This window comes from Xenopus tropicalis, chromosome 5, assembly GCF_000004195.4.
Source record: "Xenopus tropicalis strain Nigerian chromosome 5, UCB_Xtro_10.0, whole genome shotgun sequence".
Classification (NCBI taxonomy): Eukaryota; Metazoa; Chordata; class Amphibia; order Anura; family Pipidae; genus Xenopus; species Xenopus tropicalis.
The window spans coordinates 128,675,168-128,688,175 of NC_030681.2; the positions used below are offsets into that span (position 1 = coordinate 128,675,168).

General features: G+C 39.8%; 1 protein-coding gene across 1 annotated transcript in view; it reads left to right on the forward strand.

Moving 5' to 3' along the window:
- The window catches only part of sphkap (SPHK1 interactor, AKAP domain containing), a 106,228-nt gene that overhangs the window by 78,365 nt on the left and 14,855 nt on the right, over nt 1–13,008 (forward strand). Inside the window, exons 4-6 of the mRNA XM_012971327.3 lie at nt 4,915–4,974; nt 6,002–6,136; nt 12,269–12,521. Of these exons, the coding sequence (XP_012826781.2) occupies nt 4,915–4,974; nt 6,002–6,136; nt 12,269–12,521 (448 nt within the window). The remainder of the gene's footprint in view (nt 1–4,914; nt 4,975–6,001; nt 6,137–12,268; nt 12,522–13,008) is intronic.

The window sequence follows — 13,008 nt, forward strand, 5'->3', positions numbered from 1 at the left end:
TATTCTAAGCCAGTACGTGGGATGGTATGTCCCACCGTCCAGACTGACTATATGTCAATAGCCATGCTCTGTCCCTATTATAAGCCAGTATGTGAAAGAACCACCACCCGGACTGACTGTATGCCAAAACACAGCAGCACAATGAGCACCAGATTGACCTCCCTAACACTGTCCCTGAGCCAGTACAAGGATGGCATGGCCTACCACCCAGACTGACAATAAGGAAAATGTATATATATATATATGGGTTCCTTTTAAATAAGAAGTCAATATTAGTCAAGGTAAAGTTAAAAACTCATTTATTAGGACAAGGGTTAAGGCTATGAATAAGTGCCCCAACAGGTAAGAAATGCATTAATAGGTTAACCCTTATCCTAATAAATTGTAGCATAACTTATTCTAACCAACTTAGCAATTCTAGCTGTTCCCAGGAGGCTGCACAACTGAAAGGCTTCTGCACCCACAATAACTTTCCATTTTTATGAACGTTTCAGTGGAATCACTGCTTTACGCCTTTTTTTTTTTTTTTCTTTTTTGCAAAAGAACATTTTAGAATGTCTCTTAGGAGTGCTGCTGTTTGAACAACCTCATGGTAAGCAGACAATAAGTGTGAGGGTCACGCAGATCATTGTAGGAAAGCTGAGTATTAAGAAGTTGTATTGCCATATGTCAGTGCAGATCCTGCAGCGAATGCAGTATTATATGGATGCTCTAGGTATATAAACAGATGGTACATTTCTACATGGCAATACTGAATAAAATAGGAAGCACATTTATTCACAAGAAAACTGCTGTTTTCACAACTGAATGACCTTATTTCTAGTTGGAAGTACAAACAATTAGCAGGCAGAGAAGTCATTCACTTAAAGGTGCAATCTTGTTAACACATCCCCTGCTTAAAGCAGAAGGAAAGGCGGGCGGGGGTGCCAAATGTTACGCACCCCCAGTGATTGGAAGCGCTTACCTGATACCCCCGGCTCCTGTTGGGTGAAAACTGCATCGGCCTGGGGTGTATGTGCAGTTGAGCAATAAAGCTTTTGTTAAAGTTGCCCGGTGCAGTTTTCCCCTAATAGAAGCCGAAGGGTTTCAAGTAAGCGATTACAGTCTCTGGGGCCTAAGAGTTGCCCCCCCCCCAGTGATTTAGCCTTTCCTTCTGCTTTAAAGGGGACCTGTCACAAATAATTCCAATTTCTTTTCTATTGTGTTTGTTAAACAAAAATAACTTCATTTACTATATAAATGATATAAATCTTTCCTTCAGTCTTGGATATATACATTCACAGCCAGCAGGCAGCTGCCATATTGTGGGCACTGTTATTAAGGCAAGCTTTGTATCAACCCAAAATCTTGTCTATGTGCCAGAATGGGGGACCTGATGCCCAGGCCCATGCACGGGCTACACGGTTAGATGGTGAGAAGGTAGGGAGAATGTGAGTGCTGAATGGAAAGATTAAGTAATTGCCTGTCCCACCTCTATGCCTAAGGTTTACATGGAATAATGTTATGTTCCCATTACATGTTCCTCTGGTCACAGGAAAGAACCTGATGGATACACCATGGATACAGCCCTGCCTGCCTTTGGCTGCTTTGTATTTAAGAAGGGTGGGCAGGGGAGGCAGCAGTCTATGGGTTTTACTCCTAGTTGAGGTGAGGAGCACACAAGACCCTGGATGCCAGTGCTTCTTTAATGTGCTCTATCACTGGCATCTGGAGCCATTGTAAATGAGCCTTCAGTTGTTTAACATACTTGTATTGATCAGATCTTCGCATGGAAAGACATTTAGACAAATTATGGAAACCCTGTACATCCTTCAAACAAAAAAACAAAACTGTAAAAATGCAGATTAAAACAACACAGATCTGAGGGTGTATAGGTAACTTAGATGGACCCAAAGCTTCTTTAGGAACTCACTTCCCAGAAGAGACTGAGTAGCAAAGATCTTGTCAGACAAATGAAATGGAGTTGTGTGAATGGTGAGGAGAATTGTAGATATTTTGTACGCGCATCAGACACTGACCTATGTAATACAGAACGAGCAAGGAAACTGAAAGTGACGCAAAAGGATGGAAGACTATATAGAGCAACTGACTCACAGACTGTAGCAATTTATAGAAACTGCCAAAAGCACTAACAATAGCTCATCATCGAGCTGTGCATCACGATCCTTAAAAAGATACACATACAGATTTCTTTTTTAAATGAAGGGGTATTGGAGCACTTTTGATTATTTCCACACTCATTAAATACAGATTACAAGCCTGTGATTTTGCAGGTGGTATTTGAATAGGTTCTTGTGTCCCGGGGCCATAATGGCAACTAATAGATGGATCTGGTTTCCTGTAAGACTTTTTTAATCCAAGATACAGATTTGGCTTCGGTGCATTTAGGACTTGGGGTGCAGTAACTGTAAAGGGGAGATAATAGTAGAGAACAAAAAGAGAATAAAAAAATGTCACCCCACAAGGCGATGATTCCCACCAGCCTCCTATTAATGAGCCCCAGACTCCATTTCCTACACAAGCACTGAGTGTTGCAGAGTGAACTAGGAAGTTGCTCATTTTACTCCTCTGAGCATCACGCCGCGAGGGGGAATTCAATTTCAGACTTTAAACAAACCATCAGCTTTTTACATTTTCCGAGCGTGCTGAAAAACACTGTGATTTACACATAATTATTCACTTGTGAAGAATACGGATCGGCGGGCAGGAGCGGAGACGCGCGGGAGAGCTTTCAGCAAACAACAAAGAGCACTTTATGTATGCTGAGGGAACACGTTATTTGGGATTATTTGATGCAGTTAAGTAGCTACTTTGCTTCTCACTTGTCATTTTTTAAAGTGCAGAACAAACTGTTAAACTGCAGCACATATATATGTATCCTTGGGACACAAGTAGTTTGTGAAATAAAGACATTTTGTTATTTTTATATTTGAGAGTGCTGGTCCTTACCAAACATATGTATTTTTGCACCTCTATAGAGCATTTGGAGACGAGTACGGGCACATTTTTATATACCGGTATGGGATCCCTTATCCGGAAACCCTTTATCCAGAAAGTTCCAAAGAGTACCTTGTACTTGATCCCAACTACGATATAATTAATCCTTACTGGAGGCAAAACAATCTTATTGGGTTTATTCAATATTTTAATCATTTTGTAAGAAACTGAAGTAACGGAGATCCCAATTACGGAAAGATCCATTATGCGGAAAGCCCTAGGTCCTTAGCATTCTGGATAACAGGTCCTATACCTGTATATATATATAGTTGAATTTAAGCACAATTTTGGTTTTGTCTTCTAAATGTTTTATTCTAAGGGGTCCTATCACCCTAGGAAACAAATTCTCTGCTATACTGATAAACAAGCAAAATACACTTCATGCTTGGTTGGCTTGGTAACTGTTTACAGGGAGGGGGGAGCAAAGGTGCAAGAAATAGATGCAACGGTGCACCCCTGCTTATAGTAAGGGAGCCTGCAGTTGTTTTACATGCAACATAGCAGTATAGCTATTGGTTTATATATGCACTTTATCTACATTAAGGGGAGCATTTACTTACATTCAATTTTTTATTTGCGCTGAAAACATCTTTCATGTAAAAATGTAAAAAAGTGATTTTTTTTTTCCGATTATGTGACAAAACTGCAACAAATCCAAAAGCAAAAATACACCATCTAAAACCTGTCAAGATCATGTAGAAGTCAATGCCGGTCACTTTTGCAACTGGAAGATCTTTATTTGCTTTATTGTTGTAGAGGTTTTCAGGTTTTTTTGATGCTGTTTTTTCATCCAGATCTTTTGATAAATGACTGACATTCATGGACATTTAGTTGTGGTTTTAAACTTTTAAACCTTCAAAATCCCAGTGTTGATAATTGCCCTCCTAAGAATTGCTGGTACAATCTATTATAGAGTACAGGTATGGGACCTCTTATCCGGCAAACCCATTATCCAGAAAGCTCCGAATTATGGAAAGCCCGTCTCCCATAGATTCGACTGTAATCAAATAATTCTTTTTTCTCTGTAATAATAAAACAGTACCTTGTAATTGATCCCAACTAAGATATATTTAATCCTTATTGGATGCAAAACAATCCTATTGGGTTTAATCAATGTTTTATTAATTTTTAGTAGACATGTTATGGAGATCTAAATTACAGAAAGACTCCTTATGCGGAATACACTTGGCCCAGAGCATTCTGGATAACGAGTCCTATTAGATTGTGCCCACTAGTGATGAGCGAATTTTTTCGCCAGGCATGGATTCGCAGCGAATTTCCACATATCGGCATTGGCAAATTGATTTGCAAAACTTACGTGAAAATTAGCTGCGGTAAATTTCGCCGTGCGGAAAATATTTTTGCTGCGAGACAACTTTGGCAAAAAAGGGCGCGGTCGTGGCAAATTGGGCGCAGCCGCATCAAAAAACGACAACAAAAAAAATCGCGCAACAAATGAGTTTCGCAAATTTTTTGCCGTTTCACGAATTTTATGGCTAAGTGAAACGGGGCAGATTCCCTCATCACTAGTGCCCACCAGAAGACCTGACATTTAGGTCCTTCTCTCACAACATCCAGCTATAAATAATACTAAATATTACAAATGTTACAATATATTGGTCTGTGGCAGAAATACAAAAGGGCTGGAGACCTAGACTAGGGTTGGACCCACTATGAGATCCTTCAGTACTTGGCTGAATATGTATATATGTACACATAGGTATCTATCTATTTATCTATCTATCTATCTATATATATATACCTGTATGCCATAAATGATGACTACAGAGACATAGGAAATAGGAATATAGGAAAATTGCTTTGAGGAACTAATATCTTTGGACTGTTTCTCTTATGTCTGTCTCCCTGGAAACTTTAACCAGTCTTCTCAGTTCAGTGAATCTCATTGGTTTCTAGGTATGTTTTGTGAATCTCAGTTTTATGAAAGAGGATTCAAGCCATGACATTTTAAAAAAGGTAAGCTGTTTATATAATTAAACTTCACCAAAATAAATGATGATTTATTACTTTCATTAATTAAAGTCAAATATTATTTTATGATTATTTTCATTACTTATTTAATTATCTTTAGCATTATTATGTCAATATAAAGCAAATATAATGCAAATAAAATATTAAATAAAATATTACTATATATATTTAATGTAAATTGCTGCTGTTATATTATTTTTCTGGACAGAGGAGAGATAAATTGTCCATTTAGCATAACCCTGTGTATAAATATCATTGTAACAGTTTCTGCTAAAGCTACAAAGTAATTGTCTAGTTTGAAGTTTAGTTTGATGAAATTGCAATCTATAATACTGTGCCCCCATTTTTAAAATACTGTATAAGGATATTAGAAATCAAAGAGGCTTTCATGTGCCGATTTCCACTGAAACAAACTTTGCTCATTTGATACTTTTACCTGTGTTGTGTTTTCACAAATCCTCAAATGAGACATTCTCTTCTCTCAATGTGCATTTCAATAGATAAATGTATTTACTGCGTTTTGCATTCTCCAAATCTTTGCCCCTCCAGCAGGATATTCATGTATTTTCTGTTTCTCCAGTGTGTCCCTGCAGGTGTATGTTCCTCTAGAAAAGTAATATATATTTTTAATTACAATTGTGTCTTGTCTCACCCACCTTAAACAACATCTTTGAGTCCTGACCCAAACAGAGCTCCCACCTTTGACCTCAGTGAAAACTGAATAAAAAGTGGGGATGATGACATGGGGGCAGAGAAGTGACATATAGGAATGGGGTCATGACATTTGGGGGTGTTTTGTGCCTTGTGTGGGCAGGGCCAGGACATTAGAAGTAGTTATTGGCCAAATAATAATTTGGGTTTTACAAGGCTGAAACCCAAAGAGACAGCTGTGACCCAGAAAGCCATAAAACAACCCAAATTGTTTGGGACAATTGACCACAGACTGGAAAACCTACACCATGTGGATTTTAGTATTTGTAATATTGCCTGTTTCCCCTTTGTTTTGCATTAGAAATTGCTAGATGTGTCTGCAGACATCCCCAAACTAATGACGTCAATAAAGGCACAGGAGTTAAAAGAAAATGAGATGATATTGTTGAGTGGATTAACATCGGGGAGGCTCCGTCCGGGGACTGAGGGCCAACAAGTAAGTGGAGATTTTTATAGCATTGCCACCATTGTCACAGTGTGCTGTAACGGGCTTTGTGTAATAGTACCACTGTATTGTGCAGCCTTGCTGTCCCCCTACTATAAAAATAGGCAAACATGACCAACACTATGCTCAGCAAACATTGGAATGTACTATATACTGTGTCCTTTGCTTCTCTAAGGTAAATGTTATTATTCACCAATTAGAACTATGCTTATATGCACATTCTGCTTCTATTCAGCACCATGTCAGTAATCCTGCTGGTATCCATTTAAGATGCAATTGAGACTTTGTGGTTATAATCTATAACCAGGCGAGGACATACTATAGTCTAGTTGTTCAGGGAATCACATATATAAAGGCAGATTTACACATATCGGATGGGATACACACTGGAGGATTATTTAGCAAAACTGGAATGATAATCCCATATACTGGGGGTTATAATCCAGCAACAGTGGTCCTACTTTAAAACATAAGAACAAGTCAGCAGAGGCCATAAATGGGGTGCAGAATCAATGCACAGGACCAAGTGGCAGAGGAATCTGCAAAGTGGTATTGCAAAGATGAGTTTCACAGAGGTCCATACACCATTACCTGTAGGAATAGTCTCACCTATCAGGAACACAAGCAAAATGGATCCCCTGCAGTAGAAGCCTCACAGGGGTGAAGGACAAGCAGAGTCCCTTTCCAGGTGTGGCCCCTTCATTAGGCAGGTGTTAGCTGGGGTGTATTAATTCCACACTACTCCTCAATGGAGCAAAATACTGCTGTGGCCAGTCTGTCTTATACTTATACTATAACAGAGCTGTCTACCAGTACATTAATCTTGGTCTCTGACTTCTCTAAGCTTTTAGTTACCTTAGGGCTAAAAGCTTAATACTGGAACCTTCTTCTGTAGGCTCTGCCATACATCCCCCCTGGTACAGGTGGAGCCATGTGCTCCCTCTCCTTATATAAATTATAAAGGGCAATGGCTACACACTGGGAACATTCTGAGCTGCAGTGGAAAGTGTAATTCCATGTAAACTATCTGTAATGATTGCTAGTTGCACAATATTACCAATAGATTTTATATAGATAAGGTATAAATGTAATAATATCCCATTCCAATAAGTGTATGTTTCCTACACAACTGTCATTTAAGAGAACCTATTGCTTTCATGTTGGATATATGCCAGTTCAGGGCTATGGTGCAATTGGTGTTTTGCGCATCACTGGTACATATGTTCACACATTAGAAAATCACAAGCCGTTAGATTACCATTGCAATTAGCAGAGCCTAATGTGTCATATATACATTAACATAATTCTCTTTCTATTAGAAATGCACTGAACCCTTTGGCTGATGACCAAACCCTCTGGAACACATTTATCTCAATACAGAATCATATCTGTACAATCATTTGCATGTTCAAATTGGACCACAGCTGACAAAATTCTATCATCTGTAAATAAAAATATATCACGCTTAGTTGGCCAACTTTCATTACATTAATTGGCAAATGTAATAAAAGGCATAGATGCAAAAAAAAACACATACATAAGAATAAAACAAATTAGACATTACATTGTAAATGTTGTATTGTTCATTTCCCGTGATGCAAAAATTCCCAAGCAGACAAGGAAGGGTCAGCGCAAGTAATGGTGGGCCCATTGGCTCCAAGATAAAACATTCAAGATGCTTTGGAATATTGGTCTTTGGGGTATGCAGTGCTTTACTTACATTTACATCAATTCTAACTCTAGCAAAGCAACAACCTCATGGGCCAGGCATTGCACTTCTTGGCACAAAATAATTCAGGATTTTCATAGGGAGAATTCCTTTGTTATTATTTTGCCAATAAATTTACACAGCTATACAACATATATTTTACACAACATTTTATGGCACCTAAATAAGAACACAGATGCTTTTCTAAACAGTGAGATCCAATAATTTCCCTTGTTCCATTCAACTGGAATCTATTCTTCACGCGTTGCAGTTTCTAGTGATTTCACAGCATAAGTAATTTTATTTTTTGCTACAGTAGACCCCTGTTGCTCGTTTACAATGCCCACAGAGCTGTAAAACCATCAATCATTGCATGTGAGTTCTGGCTGTTATCCATCAGCATATGGAGAGCCATGGTGGCCCTATACACCCCACACATTTTTCTTGCCTGTCCTGTAATTGCCTAGAGAGTTCTTGCTTGCTGAATGCATAAAACTACCCAGCACCTTAACAATCCCCATCCACAGTCAGAAAGTAATATAGGAGTAGATGTGTCATGTTACTACTTCCAACTTACTTGACCTGTTCCTGGCTATCTTTGCAAAATGTGCTATTGGGATTTTGGGTGGGTGAAACCAATTCATGAAACTGATAGTTGCAACATACTGCAGTAACATGACTGTGCATCGTCAATTGTGTCGGCTTTTTCTTTTAACCTGAAAGGGTTCCCTAACTACCTTTGCCACCCCCTTCCCCCAGGAGGCAATAACGACAACCAGGTTGGGATAAAAAAACAGGCCACAGCTTTATTAACAAATTTTAAAATAAGAATCAACATTGTATCAACATTATATCAACATTATATTCCCACCCGGAATGCTTGCCCCCCGGAAGACCACCACCAACTGGGCTACCTGCCATGCCAGCCGCCTGTCACAGGAGCAACAGGTGGGCAAGTGGGAGCAGGTAACCATAAAACCACCGTCCTGGGACCCTTGTCCGAGGAAACCATATCCACCTTGGCACACTTGTGCCTAAAACTGGGGCATAAGCCCCCACCCCTGGCAAGCATTCCTCTATAGCTGTGACAATAAGGCATACGTATCTAATTACAATGCCCCCACCTGTAAACTTACCACAAAAAACCAGGGTGGGAGGGTGGGATGTTGCCTGTCATCTGCTCCAACTGGAAAAGGTAGGAACTTCCCTATACCCCATTGTCTCCGCCTTCTGCCTGCTAACTTCCTATTCCGGCCATCCAGCAGTTAACCCTATACTGCCCTTACCCCATCTCTATCCCTTGCACGTGCCTGACTTTCCTCACCCAGTCAAGGCCCTTCCTTTTAATAAGTCTGAGCCCCAGGAGTTTAATTGTGCAGTGTCCTGTATGAACCTGTATTGTGCACTGAGGGTATTTGAAATGGGCTTTAACGTCACTGGGGCTTACTCTTAAACATTGGTAGTCTAGGACAACATGAACTTAGAAATCTGGGTCTCCCAAATGCAGCTATGAAGCTTACTGCTGGCTCCCTAACTGTTACCCAGCAGTATTGCTCTACAGTTTACCCCACTAGCTGCTTTTATCTTTATAAGTTATGTGTTCCTGCCTTGGCATTCAGTCTTTCATGAGCGTTCTGCCCCCTCTCTTGCTCGCAATTCATAAATAGTACTTGCTTTAGTCCCACCATGAAGCAACAGAGGAGTATTATTTGTAAGATATCCCAGAAGCACATCCCAGACACAGCATGTCCATTACAAAACATGGAAGGTGGTTGTTCCCCATGGAAAAACATACTGAAACCCCCTATACAGGGGAAATGTGACATAGGGGGTGGTGAATGAACAAAGCAACCCAGTACCCCTTAATTCATTTCAGGCTATAACAGTGGCTGCTGAATTTTCCCTAGACAGGTGTTAATACATACTGTAGATTCTATATGCACCACCCCTTCCTACTCATAATCATTATATTATCCATATCCTTTACTGCACCAGTATTTTTAGGTGCTATAAAAATCAGTAAAATTCAGTCATTTCCTTTGTTCTGTTGCCCTTAACTATATTCTTCACGCACTGTAGTTTCCAATCATTACACAGTATTGTTTTATTATTTTTTTTATGCCACAACAGACCATAAATGCTCATTTAGAATTCCCTCGGCGCTGTTAAGCCATCACATCAAGCAATGCTGAAATCCCTAAATAGCTAACACGAAATTCTTGTCCTTTATACCTGTAAGGCAAGGAGCTGCTGTGTGTCTCCTGCCTGTGTACAGCATGCCAATTTGGCTTTGATACTGTGAGATTAGGAAATAAACAGAAAGGCTAGAGAGAAATGCTTCAGATGTGAATCCGCAGTGGTAATTTTCCAATTTTATCTAAAGATATTATTATTTTATCCTAAACTCTTAATGAGGATAATACTCCAGATATTTTCCTTTGCTTGCAGGCCTTAGTAAAGGGGAAATATATTTATCTCTGTATGGGCAATACTTCCACCTGCAATCAAAGCATCACATTATTCTCAGCAGGCAGTGCTAGACTGCCCTATACCTGAAAATAAGGGCAAATTAGAAATTGGAAAAGCACGTGGGGGGGAAAGATATATAGAAACTAGGGCCTCGGAGAAGGACAGGGATGAGCCTTTTTGTGATGCTCAGTAGCATATTTATAATGTACCAAGGGCAGACCCCATTCTGGGTTGCCAGTTCATGCAAAGGGTACTGTGTTGCAGTCATTTACATTAGCTCTGTTTTAAATTTAGGGATAAATCTGTGACCACTCCTTAAGTCCACTGGGCAATGCAGCAGTACAGGTTCTATTATTTTGGCTAGCCCCCAGGGGAACACAAACAATCTAGGAAAAAAAGTATAATTAATATATTTCTGTTGACATTCTTATAGTAACAAGAGTATTTGTATGGTTCAACATTAACCCTTGATAAGAAGACAAGTGCAAGAACATCTGCACTAAACAGCGCCAAGACTGCAACCGAAAGCAGTTTCACTTTTCAGCTTTCTGTGTTACTTCTGAGCAACTGTAGGAGAGGGAGAAGCCAGTTCATCATATATCTGGTCCAAAGATGAGTCCTCTGTTACTCAGCTCCTCCTTAGCCTGACACGGACTGCAGCTGGGAGAAGTTTGCTTATACAGAGCTGATTAGGGGGCATTCACAATGCCCCATGCAGTGTGCAATGTGCAATGTCTAAACAAAAAAAAAAGGCAGCAGTCGCCCATTTCTTTGCACTATGCAAATAGCCACAGGACTCTACTTCATTTCACAGTGTAGATACCTGCAGACGTCAGTTTGAAACTAGTGTGGCCTGCATTAAATGGGGCAGGCAGGGGAGGCATGTAGGCTACCTTCAAAGAGCAGCATATCCCTGGGTGCAAGTGTTGTTAGAATGAGCACTAATGGGAGTGCTTTTGCGCCCCTAAGTGCTATTGCACTTGCACCCAGGGGATATTGTCACTACTATCCTTCAAATTACCCTTATTCCAATAGGTGTGATAGAGGGAGAAAGTACAGCAAAAAAAAACAAAGATCCATTAGAGCTTTCTAATAAGAGATACATACAATATGGGTTGTTTTTAATTAAAAGAATACTTACCTTTTCAACACAAGTCCTTTATAGATCTCACAGAAACTACTGAATTTGCCTGTCTACTTTAGCCAAGCAGATTTCTATATGTGAGTATGAGTCTGATCGCTTCCACATGGTATGGTGGCATATAAAAGTTTCACAATGGTTCTGGTCTACTGTACAACACTAAAGGATCAATAAGTCTAAATCTCTAAATCCTGGGCCTTGTGCCTCATAGGACGGAAAGGCAGTTGTTTGGCATTTTAGAACTCAGTGTATTTAATGCTTTAAAGAGCTTGTCAATAGCCCCAATGACAAGTTACAGGTTTTAATGGAGAATACTTTAGGAAATACTGGAAATTCTGGGGCTCCTTTGTGGATATGACAACTGGTTGACTGAGACAGGAGTTATCAGTAAGTAAATGAATGGTTTACTATGGCACTGACGAGTACAATTTACTGAGATGTCTGGGAGCACAAGGAACTGACAGGGCTTCTTTCTCAGCTGCACAAGATGTACATGACAGAATAAAAGGGGGGTTCAGTACTAAGTCTGTAGTGTGAATGTGTGAATAGTGCATAAGAGACTGTGGGAAGGCTCATATCATAGTTACTTTCTTTGCGCTAGATTGCTATCTCTAATAGAGCATTAATGATCCCATGTAGCCATATTATTCCCAAGGAAGTTCCTGAAGAAAAACATCAAGTTTCTTTTTTCTGTTAAAGCTTTCCATTAATATTCCGTTTGCATCTCTACAAGCTGTGTTGGTAAAGCAGTAGCTGGCAAGCCTCGTTCCAATGATATTCCTAATGATTGTGTATGATCATTTAGGTGTCCTGGCCAACAGAGATCTGTCTTCTGCAATACATGAGAGCCCTTGGGAAAAGCAGCCCTTCCTGCATCCTCTTGGAGCTGAATAAATTTCTTTTTGGCTTCGAGCTGGCACAAGAGAATACTCTGCATCATGACAGCTCCCCCTTGCAAGCTGAGGATGACACTAACTGCTCGGTGTCCTCCATTGAGGAAGATTTCCTGACTGCCTCTGAGCAGCTAGAAGAAAGCGAAGGGGAGAACTGCAGGGGAGGTGAGCTACATGACCAGTGATATAATTAGCAGGTTGTGGGGAGCATCCATTAATGAGTTTAACCAGGCTAAATGCCTAATATTCCTCTGTCATATTTTTCATAGCAAGAATTTATTTTTGCATATGTAACCTGTAATCTGAAATATATGCACACAGTTTTATACATAAATATCAGTTAGGGTGCATCCCATATTAATCATATGTGACTGGCTGGTCCTATCATGAAAAGAGACATGAATAACCAAAAATATTGAAGCGTTCATGGAACTGAAAATGGAAATGAAAAAATAATTTGTATAGTAGCCACCATCCCATGTTGTTTCATGGCCCACCAGATCTCACATGCACTGGTCAATCCCATCTGCCATAGTGCTATTATGTCTATACTATGAATCCTGCTAGTCCCTCATTTTGAGTCCATGAGTCCATATACTGAGGTACTAGAATAGGCAACATAAATAAACAAATTCTTCTCTTTTTTTTCTTA